The sequence below is a fragment of the Triticum aestivum genome, chromosome 7A (assembly GCF_018294505.1).
Source record: "Triticum aestivum cultivar Chinese Spring chromosome 7A, IWGSC CS RefSeq v2.1, whole genome shotgun sequence".
NCBI classification, from domain to species: Eukaryota; Viridiplantae; Streptophyta; class Magnoliopsida; order Poales; family Poaceae; genus Triticum; species Triticum aestivum.
In genome coordinates, this window is record NC_057812.1 from 569224642 (window position 1) to 569244755 (window position 20114).

At 46.2% G+C, this 20114-nt stretch overlaps 1 protein-coding gene across 1 annotated transcript; it reads left to right on the forward strand.

Annotated features, from left to right (window-relative positions):
- Positions 1-5078: 5078 nt before the first annotated feature.
- Positions 5079-19920, forward strand: LOC123148315 (TBC1 domain family member 13). Its single transcript, XM_044567700.1, has 9 exons — positions 5079-5456; positions 5565-5663; positions 7359-7463; positions 12266-12418; positions 17689-17772; positions 17865-17993; positions 18218-18397; positions 19448-19564; positions 19637-19920. Exons 1-9 carry the CDS (start codon positions 5175-5177, stop codon positions 19799-19801), a joined length of 1314 nt encoding a protein of 437 aa, XP_044423635.1. The 5' UTR covers positions 5079-5174; the 3' UTR covers positions 19802-19920.
- Positions 19921-20114: the final 194 nt, after the last annotated feature.

Consider the following 20114-nt stretch of genomic DNA (forward strand, 5'->3'; position numbering starts at 1 on the left):
CTTGCTCGTTACAAAATATCTTGCTATCAAACTACTCGCTACTTAGAATTTCAGTACTTGCAGAGAATACCTTGCCGAAAACCACTTGTCATTTCCTTCTGCTCCTCGTTGGGTTCGACACTCTTACTTATAGAAAGGACTATGATTGATCCCATATACTGAAGGAAATATGCCCTAGAGGCAATAATAAGTTGTTATTTATATTTCCTTATATCATGATAAATGTTTCTTATTCATGCTAGAATTGTATTAACCAGAAACTTAGTACATGTGTGAATACATAGACAAACAGAGTGTCACTAGTATGCCTCTACTTGACTAGCTCGTTAATCAAAGATGGTTAAGTTTCCTAGCCATGGACAAAGAGTTGTCATTTGATGAATGGGATCACATCATTAGAGAATGATGTGATTGACTTCACCCATCTGTTAGCTTAGCACGATGATCGTTTAGTTTACTGTTATTGCTTTCTCCATAACTTATACATGTTCCTATGACTATGAGATTATGCAACTCCCGAATACCGCAGGACCACTTAGTGTGCTATCAAACGTCACAACGTAACTGGGTGACTATAAATATGCTCTACAGGTGTCTCCAATGGTGTTTGTTGAGTTGACATATATCGAGATTAGGATTTGTCACTCCGTGTATCGAAGAGGTATCTCTGGGCCCTCTCGGTAATGCACATCACTATAAGCCTTGCAAGCAAAATGACTAATGAGTTATTTAAAGGATGTTGCATTACGGAACGAGTAAAGAGACTTGCCGATAACGAGATTGAACTAGGTATTGAGATACCGACGACCGAATCTCAGGCAAGTAACATACCGATGACAAAGGGAACAACGTATGTTGTTATGCGGTTTGAACGATAAAGATCTTCGTAGAATATGTAGGAACCAATATGAGCATCCAGGTTCTGGTATTGGTTATTAACCGGAGATGAGTCTCGGTCATGTCTACATAGTTCTCGAACCCGTAGGGTCCGCACGCTTAACGTTCAGTGACGATCAGTATTATGAGTTTATGTGTTTTGATGTACCGAAGATAGTTCGGATTCCCGAATGTGATCACGGACATGACGAGGAGTCTCGAAATGGTTGAGACATAAAGATTGATATATTGGACGGCTATATTCGGACACCAGAAGTGTTCCGAGTGGTTTCGGGTAAAACCAGAGTGCCAGAGGGTTACCGGAACCCCCGCCGGGGAACTAATGGGCCTAGATGGGCCTTAGTGGAGAGAGAGGGGCTTTCAGGGCAGGCCACACGCCCCTCCCCCTTGAGTCCGAATTGGACTAGGAGGGGGGCGGTGCCCCCTTTTCCTTCCCCTCTCCCACTCCTTCCTTCCCCCTCCTAGTAGGACTAGGAAAGGATGAATCCTACTCCTACTAGGAGGAGGATTCCTCCTCTCCTTGGGAGCACCAAGGGCCGGCCGGCCTCCCCCTTGCTCCTTTATATACGGGGGCAGGGGGCACCCTAGGACACACAAGTAGACATTGTTTAGCCGTGTGAGGTGCCCCCTCCACCATAATCCACCTCGGTCATATTGTTGCAGTGCTTAGGCGAAGCCCTGCGTCGGTAGCTTCATCATCACCGTCATCATGCCCTCGTGCTGACAAAACTCTCCCTCGACACTCAGCTGGATCTATAGTTCGCGGGACGTCACCGAGCTGAACGTGTGCAGATCGCGGAGGTGTCGTACCTTCGGTACTAAGATTGGTCGGATCGTGAAGACATACGACTACATCAACCGCGTTGCCATAACGCTTCCGCTTACGGTCTACGAGGGTACGTGGACACCACTCTTCCCCTCTCATTGTTATGCATCACCTAGATAGATCTTGCGTGTGCGTAGGATTTTTTTTTGAAATTACTGCGTTCCCCAACATATACTTGTGGGTCATCACACATATGCGCATCCAGTCTGGCACATGGGCCATGTCGTGTGCCACAACGGGCCACATACGCCATGCGCCACATGCTCGCGCACTTGACCCGTGCATGCCTGTATAACCACGAGGGTTAACTATGATACCAATTGTAACACCCCATTACGCCTGGCGGGATCAAGACTGGCCCCACAGACCAACAATAGTCTTTCCTGGGCACTTTGTCCACACTCGTGCGCACCTGGGACCAACTTCCTGGTTGGTCACCCAACCTAGAATTATCCCAAGCTAAGCACACTTAATTGTGGAGTTCTTTTCTAATGGGCTCCCCAAAAAGAAGGAATTCCTTGTTGATATGAGTAGTCTATCATTCCTATTAAGCCAGGCTCTCACACCATGCTCCGTGTTGTTGCATGAGATCTTGCTCAGCGGCGACCTGCCACGACCATGGCCACCACGCCCACGTGCAGATCCCGCCATCGCTCGTCGGTAAAAGATCTATGTCGGGTGGAATTGCTCACCGGAGATAGAAATGGAGGTGGCGGAGGAGGTGGATTGCGGCGGAGGAAATGCAAGATGCGAACCCTGATATGCTGGCGGTTCGGTAGATATAGCGCTAGAAGGGTGGTTTTGAGGGCCGCTTGTATAATTTTTCAGGGCAGGCTAGATATAGCGGATCTGTCCGGGCCATAAAAAATGTACAAGCGCTATATCGACTGGAATCATGTGGGGCCGACGAGGTAGAGTTTCTCTAAGAGCACCTCTAGGAGGTGCACTATTCCCCCGCCGACCCACATATTGCCGGGCGAGATAGCATATCCGGTCGTTTGCGGGCTAGAATAGGTCCGCCATATTCGGGCGGCTCGCTCCGCCCCTCCAGCTGCTATATCTACCATCCCGTATCATATCCGCCACTTTCCTCCTTCCCTCCGCCACCGTTCTTCATACCACCGTCGAGTGCATCCATGTCGGGAGAAGGCCACAGACGTGGTGGCCGCCGCGCAAGCGCGACCGGCATGACGTGGAGACCGGCAGCTCCAGCGGCCACGCCGTTAAGCCGTGATGCAGTGACCAAGCTCGCCTCGTGAGCTTTCTCCCGTAGCGGTAGGAGCCACAAGTGGGGGCGCTTCAACGAGATATACGACGCCCTCTGGTCGTCCATGAAGGCTCTCCATGAAGTGGAGGTCGCTCGATTCATTGCGAAGGAGGCGCTGGACGCCGGCTAGGAGGGTGCCGCCGCACGCTTCGAGGATGTGGACACAGAGTACCAGCTCGCATACACCATCTACAAATCCGCATGCGAGCACCACCTCGGCATGAAACCGCGAGCCACCGCCGCCCTTCGTCTTGGATTTGCGTGTGTGTCTGTGTGAACCCCGGTGAGATCCTGACTATCTAAAATGTAGCGAGAACATGTTAATCTTAAGTTTTTAAATTTACAGGTTGATTTGTGGTATCTATTCTACGCCGGGCAAAAAGTGTCCGCAAAACAGACCCGCTATAACATATTGCAAATTTAAACACATATATCATACATAGTTCTCACTACAAAGTTCATCACAACACACCGGAGTTCATACATAGATAAAACATGGATAAACTTAGATTAACTTTAGATCTAATAGATAGGGAGGTGGTGGCTCAGTGGCCGATGCTGAGGAAGAACGCCTCCGCCGACCTGCAGCAAGCGTGGGCGTAGGTATGCTCCTCCTGCGCCACAGTGAGCCTGTTGGCGACCCCTTCTTCTTCGGACTCGTCGGTGCACTCCACGGCGAGGAGCTCTGCATCCGCCTTGCGGCACGCCACAATGTGCGGGTAGAGCTCTTCGTGGAGGCGGTGGAAGTTGGCCCAAGGGGACTGCCCGCCGCTGTGGGAGAGGCGATTGTGCTCCCGTGCTTGCTTGGACTGCCAAGCCTCGACGGGGGCCCAGCTGGATCTGCCGACCTCCGTGTCATTGCGTGAGATCTTGCTTGGTCGCGACCTGCCATGACCTTGGCCACCATGCCCGCGTGCGGATCCCGCCATGGCTCGTCGGAAAAAAGACCTACGTCGGGTGAAATTGCTCATTGAAGATAGAAAGGGGGGCGAAGGAGGAGGTGGATTCTGGCGGAGGAAATGCAAGATGCGAACCCTGATACGCTGGCGGTCGGTAGATATAGCGGCGGAAGGGCAGTTTTGCGGGTCGCTTGTATAATCTTTCGGGGTGGGCTAGACATAGTGAATCTGTTCGGGCCGTAAAAAATGTACACGCGTTATATTGACCGGAATTATGCGGGGCAGACAAGGTAGAGTTGCTCTAAGAGCATCTCTAGGAGGTGCACTACCCCCGCCGACCCATATATTCACGGGTGGGATGGCGTATCCGGTCGTTTTCGGGCCAGAACAGGTCTGCCATATTCGGGCGGCCCGCTCCGCCCCCTCCAGCCGCTATACCTACCGCCTCGTATCATATTTGTCGCTTTCCTACTCTTCCCGCCACCGTTCTTCATACCACTGGCGAGTGCAGCCATGTCGGGAGAAGGCCACAGACATGGTGGCCGCCGCCCGTCGCCGCCGCGCAAATGCAACTAGCACGACGCGGAGGCTGGCAGCTCCAGCGGCCACGCCGTCGCGCCGTGGCGCCGTGAGCAGGCTTGCCAGCACGACGCCTTCTCCCGTAAAGAAAGGAGCCGCGGGTGGCGGCGCTTCGACGAGCTATACGATGCCCGCTAGTCGTCCATGAAGACTCTCCGCAAGGTGGAAGTCCCCGATTCGCCACAAAGGAGGCGCACATGCTAGGAGGGCGCCGCCGCACGCTTCAAGAAGATGGACGCGGAGCACGAGCTAACGTACATCAACTACAAATCCGCGTTTGAGTACCACCTCGGCGTGAAGCCGTGAGCCGCCGCCGCCCTCCGTCTAGGATTTGTGTGCGTGTCTGTGTGAACTCCGGTGAGGTCCGGACTACCTAAAATGTAGCGAGAACATGTTTATCTTAAATTTTTAACTTTACAAGTTACTCTCTCAGTCCTGAAATATTTGTCCGTAAAATAGTTGTATCTAAATTTATTTTAGTCGTAGATATATCCATTTTATTCATTTCGAGGACCGGATGAAGGGAGTACTACTTCGGAAAAAAGTGTCCGCAAAATCGATTTTGCGCCGAGATTGCTGTGCTACAAATGCTCTAACATACTCTTCGGCTTGAGAAAATTGCGGCTTGACCTTTCCCAAATTTCTCCACCTACCTCCCGAGCCCAAACCCCTCTATTCGCACCTCCGTCCTCCCCGCGGTTTCTAGATGACTCGAGAAGCGATGCGGAAGAAGGCGAAGGCCGTGCCGGAGTGGCTGAACAGCCCGCTCTGGTCGACCCCGCCGCTCGCCTCGACCCCCGCCGACCCCTTCGGCACCGACTTCTCCCCGCCGCCTGCCCCGTCCCCCAAGCCGTCTCCTTCCGTTCCGCCGCCGCCGATGCGCGAGCAGGCGGTCGATTCCTATGCTGGCCGCGGGGGAGAGATACGAGAAGAGGACGGCGCTGGCGCTGCTCTCCGGGCGCACTTGCTTGCCGACTTCAAGGCCGCGGTGCGTGTGAGGGTTTCTGTTTCTGTTTTGGGGCCTGCCGTTCCCGTAGGTTTGATCTGTCTTTGGGTTCTAATCGTTTTGCCTTATTGTGTTTGTCCGTTCATGCAGCTGTCTAAGAAGGTGGTGAACATGGGGGAGCTGCGGAGACTCGCCTGCCTTGGCGTGCCAGATGGCGGCGGCACGGACGTACGACCGCTCGTGTGGAAGGTCCTCACTCATCGCTGATGCTGCTGCCGCTTCATTTTTTCTCCCCAATTTATGGTGTTCAAAATTTTGGTTGTTTGGAGCTGTCATTTTTAGCAAATTCGGAGGTTTATGAGCCAATTTCGAAAGGCATAGAGTAAGAAGTGGAAAACCTTTACAAGGCTACCTATGAATCTTTAGTTATCAGAGATGCTTAGAAACGAAGGATAACAACGGCATTATTGCTAGTGTGTATAATTAGCCAGAAAATAGCAGTACATGAAATTTAGGTTTGCCCTGCTTTACAGTTTGTAGTCCTAAGGTAAATGGTTGGGGACTGGTTGCTCCTGTAAACCAACTTTTAGTGGTTTTTGTTAATTTCGCGTAAGAGGTGTGTCGTCATTTAGATTCTGTAAGGCATACTATTGTTCAGCTATGCGGGTAAGTTCATTACGATCCTGAGATTATTACACAACTTTAATTCTGTAGTTGCAATTCTGCCACGGATGTGCACAGAACCCTTTGTGTTGTGATCTACTTAGTTCCCTACTGTTGCAATTCGGCCATGGATGTGCACAGAACCCTTTGTGTTGTGATCTACTTTCTTCCCTACTTGATGCTGTACAAAGTTCTCACTTATATTCTTTAACAGTGAACACTTGGCTCTCACATGTATTATTTGTCTTATTTATGTCCTCTTATGTTCATGCAAATCTTTTGTTTCCACTTGAAATTGTTGTGCTAAAGTTTGCTGCTGTTGATTAAGCATGCAAGGAGTCATGACTGACAACACTTACTCATCCTGTATCATCAATATAAGAACCATGTCAGTGTTAGTGTGTATAACTAGCAAGAAAATTATAGCTAATCTCCTTTTGGTGCCTTATCACCCTGCAAATAACTGTTAACTGTACTTCGCTTCCTTCTTCTAATAGAAAGAACAGTGCTCCTGCAAGTCATTGGAAAAAAAAATTAGGCAGGAAACAGCAGATGAAATTTGGGTTTGCCCGTTTTACAGTCTAGTGATAAGGTGAAAGGTTGGTGGCATGGAAACGGAGGTAGATTGGTTGCTCCTGTAAATCAACTTTTAGTGGTTTCTCATTAATGCTGTGGGAGAGATCAGAGATGCGTCTTCGTTTAGATGCTGAGATGCTGTAAGGCGTACTATTGTGCAACTGTGCTAGACTGCTAGAAGCTTATTAACATCCTGAGATTATTACTACTCCCTCCGTTCGGAATTACTTGTCTTGGAAATGGATGTATCTAGAACTAAAATACATCTAGATACATTCATTTCTGCGACAAGTAATTCCGAACGGAGGGAGTACATAACTTGTGTTCTACAGTGATCTACATACTTCCTTACTTTATACTGGATAAGGTTCTTGCTAATATTGTTTAGCAGTGACACTTTGCTCTCTCATGTTATATTTGTCTTATTTACATCTTCTTATGTACGTTAAAATCATCTGTGCCCACCTGAAATCGCTCTTCTAAAGCTGGTTGCTATGGATTAAGCATGCATGGCAGTGATAACTGACCCCACTTTCCTATGCTGCATCAATACAATTTCCCAGTTATTTTGCAAATTGCCATTTTATGGTTTGCATGTAATTATAAAGTGTACAACATAGGACATGCTGATAGGCTTCTAATAATTATGTTATTCAGCTACCTGTCTGCACAAGAAACTTATCTGAGTATCTTTATAGTGTGCAGCTTCTTTTGGGGTATTTGCCAACTGAACGCTCTTTATGGCCTTATGAACTAGAAAAGAAGCGAAGTCAGTACAGTGCATATAAAGATGAGTTTCTTCTAAATCCTGTAAGTTATGATTGCCCATCTCAGTTATCAGTTCTGAAGATATATTTACCCTATGGATCTCTGGTACTTGTCAGCGTGATTTTTGACCAAGGAAGGAAACATCTTTTCTTATGGATGTTAAGACATAGACATACATTATTGTGTGATGCCTACAAGTATACAGCCACAAAATGACCCAAAAGTGGTTAGTGATGACTATTGCATGTTAGATTTACCCGTTTAAAGGAAAACTGAATTTCTAAGTATGATATATATGCCCACCAACTCATAATTCATTCCAGCCTTAGGGCTTGTTTGGCATCTCTCCCTAACTCTTTGACTCCCGCTCTTTGCTCCGGTATTCAGCTCCGCACGCGATCGTTAGTGATTGAAAAACCGTTTGGCTGCGCCACTCCACTTCCTTCTGCTGGCGCTTTGAAGCAGCACAAGGTCGTGGCGGAGCAACTCCACCTTGCCGCTACAAATTGTGCATCACTAGTGTTGAAGGAACTACTTCAACGCGCTCCACTAAATATCCCTCTAGAGGCGAATATAGGCCGGTATGGTAGCAGGAGTTCAGAAACTCCTAGAACACAAAACTCTAGCTTCTATTATAGGTAGCGGGTAGTCAGCCAGAGTTACACACTAGAGGCGAGGGCCTCTATTTATAGGCTTTGTAAAGCCTTCACATCTCAACTTCTACTCATAGCTAGATGTTCCTAAAAAACATTAGTTCAGGTCTAGCTTATACTCATAGCTGGGACACCCTAGAAAACATTATTTAAAGGTTAAGAAAACAAATACAATTACTTATGACTTGGGGACCAACTTCTCTAGAAAGGAGTACAAGTGTGTAAAAGTCAAATGAATTTGACTTCTAATGTTTTTCCTTATTGTTCCCCATCATTGTCCTATGATTGTTTGGAACTCGATCTCGAGTTATCTTCATAGAGTGCTTGTTCTGGGTGGTAGAGAGTCAAGTCTCTAAGATTGAATGTGTTGGATATACCCATCTCGATCGGAACATCTATCATATAACCACTACAATCATCTCGCTTGGAAGATATACCCATTTCTTCGCAGCCTAAGCTTCCCTTTAACACCTAAAGGTGGTCTTCCTTTTTAGAGGTAGACCATCATCTTACCGCCAACTTGGAATGATTTCGGCCTCCTTTTGCAAGCAATTGGTTGTTTGTATTTTTTTTATTTTGTGCTTCCAAAACACTGATTTTTTTGGCCCTTGGTGCTGTTGACGCGGATTGTCGCCAACTCGGCATCCATGCTGTGCCTCTAGCAAACTGTGGTTAGCACCTCGTTGATGCTTGAAGGTTTCTCAACAGCGACAAGGCAGTGCCCATGATGCTCCTCCTCCGCATCCAACTATGGGAAAGTGTGCTTCATCTCGTGGTAGTGCCGGGACGTCTCATCAAGATTGTGGCCGTCGTGGTTGTTGCTCGGTGGGGTGGCCCATTCATCTCCGGAAGAGATGGGTGTGGTGTTCCACAACTGTAGTATGGTGGATATCTGCGTTGCCGATGCCAGAGCTTGGGTGTCACCGTGCACTCTCGAGCATGGCCATTGTCGCCTGACTCTTCGATTTCGATGACCGTGAACTGTTCGTTCGGTGTCGGCGCGTCTCCAGTTGTCGGCGGCGACCAATCCTACTTCTATTCTTCAAATGCCACGTCGCGGGTCACATGAACTTTGTTCGTCGCTGGATCGAAGACCCCATACGCCTTAACACGTTCTTCATAGCTGACGAAGATCATCGTTGTTGATTTGTCAGCAAGCTTATCGATGCTGAAGCCGAGCTGCTTCACACGAGCTATGCACCCGTATGTGCGCAAATGGTGCACCACTGTCTTCCTCCTATGACATGCCTCATACGATGTCTTGCCGTCAATGCTGCGCATGGGTGTGTGATTGAGCAGGTAGACCGATGCCTTCATTGCCTCCCATAGAACATGGCGGACACTGCCATGCCTTTCAGCAAGCAACGTGGTATCTCCACCACACTTTGGTTGCGTTGCTCGAAGATGCCGTTCTATTGTGGTGTTTAGGGCGATGGTTTGCATTGCTTGATGTCGTCATCTTCACAAAATGTATGGAAAGCGATTGAGTTGAACTCGCTACCGCGTTCGGTTGAAATGCCGTGTGCTGGCAACCAGAGTCAAATATCTGCTAGTGTTGTGATATTCTTGAAGGACTCGAACACCTTGTCCTTCGTCTTGATCACCTCGAGCCACATGAACTTGGAGTGACCATGGACGATCAGGAAGTAAGTTGCCTCTCATGGTCGCCGGTGTAATCAGTCCAGAAAGGTCAGTGTGGACCAACTCAAGCGCTCATTCTGTTATTGTGGCCTTGGGGACAAAAGGTCAGTGTGGACCAACTCAAGCGCTCATTCTGTTATCATCGTCTTCACAAAATGTATGGAAAGCGATTGAGTTTCACTCACAGCTCGCTTTGTGGCCTTATTTACCACCTTGTACTTCTCTATGTTGTTTGCACTCCTATCCAGGTAAAGGCCACTGGAACAATCCTTCTCCTTAATAGCCTTCTAGACATCATTGTTCCACTACCAGGTATCTCTAGCTTCGCGTCTACTTCCCTTGGACACTCCAAACTCCACTAAGGCCACCTTACGAATGCAAGTCGCTATCTTCATCCACATATTGTCTGCATTACCTTCTTCCTCCCAAGGGCCCTCCTTAATGACCCTTTCCTTGAACGCCTGAGCTACCCCCCCTCCCCCCAAGCTTCGACCACTTTGTTCTAGCCACTTTGGCACGTTTATCCCGCTGGACACGAATTTGAAAGCGGAAATTAGCCACCACAAGTTCATGTTGAGGGACAACACTCTCTCTAGGTATCACCTTACAATCTAGGCAAGCACGCCTATCTTCTCTTCTCGAGAGGATGAAATCAATCTGGCTAGAGTGTTGACCACTAGTAAAAGTCACCAGGTGTGATTCTCTCTTTTTAAAGAGGGTGTTATCTACGATCAGTCGTAGGCTAGAGCAAAGCTTACGACATCTTCTCCTTGCTTCTTGATGCCATAGCAGAAGCGCCCATGCACCCCTTCAAAATCTATGTTAGATCTACCCACGTGGCCATTGAGGTCTCCTATGAAGAGCTTCTCGCCAATAGGTACACTCCTGACCATGTTCTCTAGGCCTTCCCAGAACTCCCTCTTGGTGTTCTCATTGTGGCCTACTTGCAGGGCATACGCGCTGATAACATTGAGAACTAAGTCCCAACTACCAGCTTTACCAGGATAATCTAGTCTGCACGCCTCTTGACGTCTACCACTCCATACTTGAGGCTCTTGTTGATCAATGTGCCTACATTTCTGTTTGCAGTCGTCCCCGTGTACCATAGCTTGAAGCAGGTATTCTCCACCTCCTTCGCCTTTTGTCCCCTCTATTTGGTTTCCTGGACACAAAGGATATCAACACCTTTCCTCACCGCTGTATCAACCTACTCCATTTCTTGAACACCGCAGCGGCTCCACGCGCGGGCGGGCGGCGTCGCGCGACCGGAAGAACAAAGATAACGACTGAGGTGGGCAGCCATCGGGCGGGTGGCGTCGCGTGACCGGAAGAACAAAGATAACGACTGAGGTGGGCAGCCGTCGGGCGGGCGGCGTGGCGCGGCTCCACAAGCTCCGGCGGCGGGTCGTGGCTAGTAGAAGCACCAGCGCGTCCACGACCACGCGTCGACGTCATTACGGCAGCTGGAGCTCCGGCGAATCTCCGAATCGAATCGGCGGCCGTCGCTACGTCGATGAGGTAGGCGGCGGGGATAGGTGGGCGGGGTCGCTGCGGGGTCGGAGATGGTCGGGCGGGCGGTGGCAGCGGCAATTTTGGACAGAAATCGCCGGCGGCGGAGGCGGGCAGGCGGAATGAAAATGAAGGCAGTTGGGTTGGCGTGCGATCGCCAGTTTTACATCTCCTGGAGGCGGAGATGCAAATTTGCATCTCAAGGTGTTGTATTCTACATCTCCTAGAGGAGGTGATGTGATTTTTTTTGCATCTACATCATCTGTTGGAGGTGGGTTTTTGGGCCTCGGAGATGTACACGTTAGCTATTTTTGCATCTACATCATCTATTAAAGATGCTCTTAAAGAACTTTCCTTCTCCTTGACTTTTGCTTATCAGAATCACCCCAGTAGTAAAGAACATAAATGTGTCCACAACATTACCAGAAACTATACCCCAATAGTGTGAACTAAATTACAATTAGGCCTTTGGGAATCCTGCACAGCTCGTCGTTACCGTCTTGCTCGCACGGTCCCGCGTGGCGGCATGGTTGTCTGGTCACACGGTCACCACCAGGTACGATGTTACATGGTGCTCATTGTGTTGGGTGAGCCTAGTGTTGCACATTCGTGGCTGCCTGGTCACACTGTTGGTTGTGTTGGTTGAGCCTAGTGTTGCACATTCGTGGCTGCCTGGTCACACTGTTGCGACGCTGAGAGTAGCTTGTGCCCACGTTGCTCTTTCGAGGGAGAAGGTTGTGGTAACCGGTTAGGGAGGAGGGGGGTGGGGTGGGATGGAGGTCAGTGCAGCGAGCTAGGAAGGCAATGTGTGGTAGCGGTGGAGCGGCGCAAGGATAGGGTGTCGGTTAGGATCATGGGGTCAGCTCGTGACTGCCCCGCTGTGTTTCTGAGTGTCGGGGTGAGGTCGGGTGATTCGGTACGTTTTGTGGGGTGGCAGATTTTGATAGTTACAGTTAACTCCACGAAAATTCTGCAGATTTTTACTTTTTAGATACTTTAATGTGTTATATATGGAAGTGCTAATGGTGTCTTTTCTTGCAGTCAGAAAAATTACGTAGAATCGAGGAATCAAAGCTGTCAAGAAAGAAAGAATTAACTGGTGAAAGGAATGGCTTGCTCCCAAGGTCAGAAGTAACTAATGAAGAGCATCCTTTGAGCTTTGGTAAATCTAGCTTGTGGAATCAATACTTCCAGGTACTACATATTATCATTAGCTTATTATGTGGGAGTTGTGGTCTTATGCTATGTAAGCAAAAACTAGAGTTAATATGCTTGGTTTGGAAAACCAGTGGTAACCAGCTAGTCTCCTGATACACCTAAAAGTCTGTTTGGTCACGGATTGTGCTGATGTAGCTGAAATATCAACAGTATGTTACATATGAGATTTGTTTCCTGTTCTCTTTGAGTTTTATCGATGTTTGCATTTGTGAGTGTGTTTTTTCTCGTAAGAATCTTTAGCTGATGTCGCAAATTTCAGTAGAAATTATGCTTGTCATGCTCAAGGTCCACTTGATTGGATCTTTAAGGTAGCCTAAGACCAATAAGAACTTTTGGTGATTTCCTGCCATCAGGGGCGGAGGCAGAAAATTTTGCCATTGGGTTCACTCATTAACTCATTATAAAGATTTGGTATGGTATAATTAAGTGTAATGTCTAATTTGACACAAGTTTAAGCAAGAGTATAGCACTAAAAAATAACATACATATGCTATTACTTATCACAAATTGTGTTACATTGAAAGCTGAAGAGTGCAAGACATACCCGTCGGATGAAATTATAAATTGAGTTCCTTACATATTATAAATAGAGTAATACCGAAAATAGTTTGCAACTCTAGTTGTAGCTTCTCATCTTCCTAAAAACATTGAAAAGATGATAAGTTAATTTGAGAAGTTTAAAAACAAGTATTGTCAAGCGAAAGAAGTTGTAAAGTAAATCACATTTTAGAGTGCCCGCTTTTGATTTTCATCTACTTAAAAGGATCAAACACCAGATCATTACTAGTGGCAGAAAACTTATCTTTCTCCGCATAGCAAATTAAACAATCACTGATGAGCCAATCATCCATTTTATTGTGCAATTTTTTCTTCACAGCATTCATAGCTGAAAAGCATCCATCCACAGATGTTGTGACAACAAATAGTATTAGTACTAGCTTTAGAAGTTGATAGCCCAGAGAAAAAGTAATATCTTATTTGTCCGCATCATTAGTTTGGACTAAATCTAAGTTTAGTATCTCCAATTTCTCTTTGTGGATAATCCAAAAGCGGTAACATTTGAGGCCCCTTATATAGTTATAAATATATCTCATCTTGTTCCTTGGAATTTCTCGTGTACTCCAAAATTTTCTTCCTATAAGTCAGATCATAAGGCAACTTGTCTTAATTAATTCCTCTTTGTATAGAAGGCTTCAGAAGACTACTTGGAGTGGTATTTGGTGCACTTTGCCTACCTCTAATGGATGACCTCTATATCTGAAAAATACTATCCCATAGCCTGGATCAATCAAAATACGGGGAATAACAATTAGAAAACCACACCATGTTTAACGGAGAGGAGATATGACGATGCGACTCGGTACCTTGAATTTTTGGTTTATATTAGGCGGCAAGGTTGCCGCCCAGACCTACCCTTGTCGGCGGGGCTCGTCGCCGGCGAGGAGATTGGGAGAGAGTCGACGAAGCGAACGGCGAAAGATCATGCTGCTGACGGCTGCCTGTGTGCACGTACATGTCTACAGGAGAATAGGAATACCTAGAAGGGTCACGAAGCCCCGAACTTGCCTGGCAGGCTGGCACGGATGGAGTTCACTTTACGGGCTTTTGGGCGGCTTGCGTTGCATTCTAAGTTTGATGGGTTCAGCCCCTATTTTCCACTGGGTTCATGCAAGTACGTATACGTGTACATATACTCAGCCAGGAAAAATCGTTGGGTTCAATTGAACCCAACGCTATTACGCTGGCTCCGCCCCTGCCTGCCATGACTGTGGAATTGAAAATGTTGTTAGCGACTCATATGGTGAGTGATGCATGCCTTGTAGTCTCTAGACGTTCGCCACGATACATGCTATCACAATATCATAATTTTCACGAACTTGATCTTATTGTTCTTTCCATATTGGGTGCAATTTCAGTTAGTTTGTGGGTTGTGTATTAAAGTCCCATGGCGCGTGTGGCCTCTAGAAATGGAGTTGTGTGTTAGGCACAAATGATTTTCTTATGTGCCCTTGCAAAAATTTCTTGCAGGATGATAGAAAGTAGATGTTATGGTGTGATGTCCTTGATCATAATGACCGGATGCCCTCTGTGTAACTCACACTAGCCCAGGGTTGTCATTAAACTTGGCATCATATTCATAAACCATAAATACAAATGCGAGTTTACATGGTCTTTATGGTATGATTTGTACAACATTACCATAATGGCAATACGGTTTAATAGTTGGCAACGGAAGATAACAAATTAAATGTAGCATGATCTCTCTGTGCGGCTCCACTCCACAAGGAACTAGCAGGGCTAGGATCTAGCTCACGAACTCATGCTCTTCTCACTTATTTGAAGACAGATCGTCACCTACATGTGGCCAAATCAACAAGCCAAGTGAGTCCATGGAATGTACGCAAGATAACAAAGTAACATAGATAAACATGCATGTGCAATAGCAAGTGAACACTACTATTGGTTATAATATAGCGCCCTGTAGCCTTATTTTTTTCCGTTGTATAAGTGGCTTTCTGCATATTTCCTGCACCCTATGTGTATATATATTGGCCTATACCCCCATGGGAATACAAATTGCATATTCCTTAACATGGTATTAGAGCCCTACGTTTTTTGCATCTCCTGCATGTGCAACTAACTTGCGCTCCTGGTCCTCCTGATTGATTTTGGTCTTCTGCCCACCAAGCTGATTCTGCTGTGAGTATGTCTCATGGTTGCCATGCAGATTCCTTGCTGAGCAGGGCCCCTTTACTCACTTCTTTTGCCCTGGTGCTCATGCTCAAAATATTGTTGTTGAGCGCAAGCATCGTCACCTTCTTGAGACGATCCGTGCATTGATGATCCCCGCCTTTTTTCCGCCTCACTTTTGGGCTGATTAGGAGGCAGTCTATGGTGGCTTGGGAAGTAGTGCCGACTAAGAGGAGACGGAGAGTCGGCAGGCGCATTGAGCTTGGGGGCAAGATGTGCGCTCTCGAGGTTAACGAGACCGTGCGGGACGGGTGCGCCCAATCCTATGCAAGCGAGGGTGAGGATAACGATGCTTGGGGAGAACGATATGGAGGCTCGAGTACAGGGAGGGTGAGGATGATGATGCTTGGGGAGAACGATATGGAGGCATCGAGTACAGGGTGGTCAGCGTCGATGACGAGGAAGTTGTGGGTGCGTCGTTGCATATGCACGATCCAATCGTGGGAGGCAGGAAGCGATCCAATCGGGTAAGGAGAATGGCTTTATAGAGCCGGCCCACGACCACGCAGAGGTGGGCGTTCTTGGTCCGGAAGGAGGAGCTCTCAATCTGGAAAAGACTGATCCATGTTGATCCGGCGTCCTTGGTTCCAGACTTGGAAGCGGCGGCTATCATGAGGAACAACAGCAACGAATGGGAGAAATTGATCTAGAGATCGACACGAGCTTCGATTTGGAAAGCAACGAACGGGAGAAATTGATCTAGAGATTGACACGAGCTTCAATCTGGAAAGAAACAAGGCGGCCAGCGAACGTCAGCTTTGAGTGAAAGATGGAATTGATAGAGATGAGAAGAGATCGAAAAAAAAATCGGCCAAGAAGGAAGACGAGACCGATCACTGATGGGGAGAATTGATCTAATTAATGGAGTGAGGTAGAGACAGAAAAATAATCGATTGGAGCGTGAGTTGCGACACCAGGAGAGGAAGAACCCTAAACTTGGGCTCATGATGCCATGTTAAAGGAGCAACTTATGAGTGTTGCATACCAAAGGGCAAATATATAGTGCAAAAGGCTTGTAGTACAAGTAAGCAGATCTTAATACAAATACGTCTTGACAAGGGGGAGTGCTTGATGCGAGGCTATCGGATTTGGCCTGATCTTCTAGGAAAGGATAACTTGCTTTGCCTAATGAACCAAATTTTAACAACACGCACGAATCCTGACAGCCTTTGACAATGAACTCAGCCAACAAAACACTTGATAGACATCTTGATTTACACTTGAAGTAACGCTTTTTGATTTTACAAAACCCAAGGAAACGCAACAAGTATGGTGGTGGGGATCTCTCAATCCTATGAATGGCTTAGAAGCTCAAACCCTAAAATAGGAGCAAAGCTCTACTAGTTTCTTCTCCAATCAAGCCTAACAAGAAAAAGAGGCTGCCTCCTATTTATAGTCTCTTCACAACCGCATGAATTGAGCCAAGCCCATTGCAAAAGCCACTTCAGATTTAGTCCTGAGACGACTATTATCATTATTATCACGCATGACAATGCCTTCCCTCAAGAATGAGCTCTTCGGCCATGACAAGATAGAGCTTCTTTGCGTCACCCAGTTTTACCGTCTTCCTCAAGAGAGAGCTTCTCAGCATTCATCTTGGTACTCGTCATCTTCTTGGCCTTGGTTTCATCACAATCATCGAACATGATAGTACAATGTGTGGATGCGTTAGGTCGTAACCAGTTCTCTGGAAGATAGGTGGCGACGCAAGTAGGATCAGATTCACATGTGATTGTATTTGGTCCATCTTGTATTTATTTATTGTATTTGGCCCATCTTGTATTTGTTTAGCTCGAGCCCTTGGAATTGCTGCTCTTGTAATTTGTCCTAGTTGAGTTGATTGTGCAGCATTAAGCACATAATTTGGGATATCCTCATCCGTGTTTCTCCCCTTGAGTTGATTCAAGTGAGAGTGAATGATGGCACATGTCTACTTAGCTCTTATATGGGCTACGACCAGGAGTCTTGACAAATGACCATCCCCCCCCCCCCCCCCCCCCCCCCCCCCCCCGCCCCCTAGGGGGAGATTGGAGTGTAAGGGCAGTAGAGGTATATGTTCATCTACTAGTCCATGATGGACTAGGGATGGTGGGTGGTTCATGGTCCATGGGGGACAAGCTCTCTCATCCCTGCCCATTGTGGGCTTCTTTCTTAGTGGGCCTCCCTCTTGACTTTGTCTTTTTTATTTTCCTCTCCATTTGACTTGTTTTGTGGACTTATGTTGACCCCGCTTGACTCAATCTGCCATGTAGATGCCACATAGGACTAAGCGGGTTCCCATGTAGGGAATACTCTTTTCGCCTCGTTGACAGTGGATACAAAAGTTTGGTTCTTCTGATGTACACATGTTCATACTCCCCTTGAGTTTATTTAGCTGCTCGTACATTTCAAATCCAGTGAACAGGTCATGTTCGACCTAAACATGACTTGCAAAAAAAAATTATGGTTTTGTCTTATAATTGAACAGTTCGTCTGAGAATATACATGTTATCCAGGAATCAGAGATCCTGGAGCAGATAGACCGAGATGTGAAGCGAACACATCCAGACAAGTCATTTTTTTCTGCCAAGTCTAACCAGGTTTTCTCGCCCAGCTCTTAAAATGTTCTAACTGTTATCTTCTATAGAAATATTAGTGTATCACTTAAACTTTCCATTTATATCCCTTTCAGGAATCACTAAGGCGTATTCTCATTATATTTTCAAGATTATACCCTAGTGTAAGATATGTGCAAGGGTTGAATGAAGTTTTGGCACCTCTATTTTACGTATTGAAGAACGACCTTGACACAAGTAACTCGGTAAGGTTCTTCTTCCACACCCAGGCTAAAGCTGTAAAGCAACCATCCTTTGTGTCTTTGGTTTCTAAAGCAGTGGCAATGATGAAGAGTTATGTAGAACATTTTTCTCAATCTGGGTTAAAAAAATCTGTGTTGTATGGTGCTTCACAATTGTTCTATTTGATCAGTGGTTTCACCTTCTAATACTGTTCATTAACTCGATTATCCCTCTACTGGAATTGCAGACTTCAGCTGAAGCAGACACTTTCTTTTGCTTTGTTGAATTGATTAGTGGCTTTAAAAACAACTATTGTAAACATCTTGACAACAGCCGGGTGGGTATTCGGTCTATACTTTCAAAGTTGTCTCAACTCTTAAAGAAACATGACGAAGAGCTATGGCGTCATATGGAGGTCATTACAAAGGTAGGTCATATTTAATATTAGATTTATGTTGGCAAGTAATACAGCACTGATTTATATACTGTCTGGAAAATCAAGTGTATAATGCTGATGAAGGGCACCTGCAGCTGCACCGGGGAAACATCTGTCATGTTATGCTCTAATTTTTACATCAGTAGTTGAATTTAGATGCTTCACTGTGTACCATATCTTATCCATGTTTTGTGCTCCGCGACTTGTTCTCAGTAAAACAGTACAAGTATTCCTTTTTCTTTCTGGAATACGCTGGTGAGCTGCGTGTCATTGCATTAAGAAGAAATGTACATAGAGTAGACATCTCTGCTACACCTAACTGTTGGACATGTTGCCTTTTAGTTGGCCAACATTCTGCGCCATGCAATATCACAGGTCGAATCGCCGTCCTATAGAACCTGCCTTTTAGAAAATTAAGTATAGTTTTAATCTCGAGTCTAAAACTTAATAAAAACAAAGAGATGACTGCAGCCGAGATTGTTTATTTAGCAAACAAACAAATACACATATATCCTATGACTTACTCCCATTGAAACAAAAACAGCATCACAAACAAAGCTAATCATAAGTATAATCCAGTCAATGGTTAAAACTATGAAAGCATTAATAATAATAACTAATACAAGATGAGCTAATAATTTGAAACTGCACTTGTGTTTATATATGGACATTTTATGCTGGTTTAGGAGCTTTTTGAGTTTCATAGAGGTGTGGTGGTGTGAATAGCACACCAGAAGTTCATGAAGCGTAAGATCTACTGTTGTTGCGGGGTCTAAATGTGCATAAGTATGACTGTTTCAACAAAAATTAAGAAGATGAGCTAATGCTAGGCTTGAAAATGAGCTAATAATCTTAAGCTGCACAGGCCTCCATATGGACATATTATGGCGGGGACATAGTTTTTTTTTTTGAAATATAAAGATATACTATTCCTTTGTTGTTGAAGTGTTTAACTTGAAATGGCTATAACTTTTCTCTAGTATGTCACCATCTTCATTTTTGATATAATTTATTATCAACAATTGAATGTTGAAATTACAGGTGTACCCGCAATACTATGCATTTAGATGGATTACATTACTGTTGACAATGGAGTTCAGCTTCAATGTGTGTATTCACATCTGGGATGCCATGTTGGGCGATCCCGAAGGTCCTCCGGTATGTGGCCTCGTGAATAAACCTCCAAGCAAGATGCGTGGTCTTTCTAATGCCTCGTATGTTCTTGTACAGGACACGTTGCTGAGGATATGCTGTGCTATGCTCATCCTTGTCCGGAAGCGGCTCCTGGTTGGAGATTTCACCGCCAATATCCAGCTGCTGCAGCACTACCCGCAAACTAACATAGATCACCTCCTCCACATCGCTAACAGATTGAGAGGAACCATGCCCAGCTAGTGATTGGGATGCCATCTTGTCCGTGTGGTGTTCATCCGGGCACAACTAAATGTATGTACATTGACCCTGTCCATGAGGTGTATCATGACATCATGCCAAGTTTCATCTTGTTCTCTTCATTTATGTTCACTTTAAATTCAAAAACTGAAAACTCGACGTACGTACGTATTTGAGTTTTCTCTGTGTGTGTTTACAGAGTTATGTGGTGGGGCACGGGGGGCACTAGATTTTGTTTACTAAATATAATGGCAAGAAAAAAGCACAGGAGTGGTGGGCCCTACAAAATATCCGCCACTAGTAACTATCACCACCA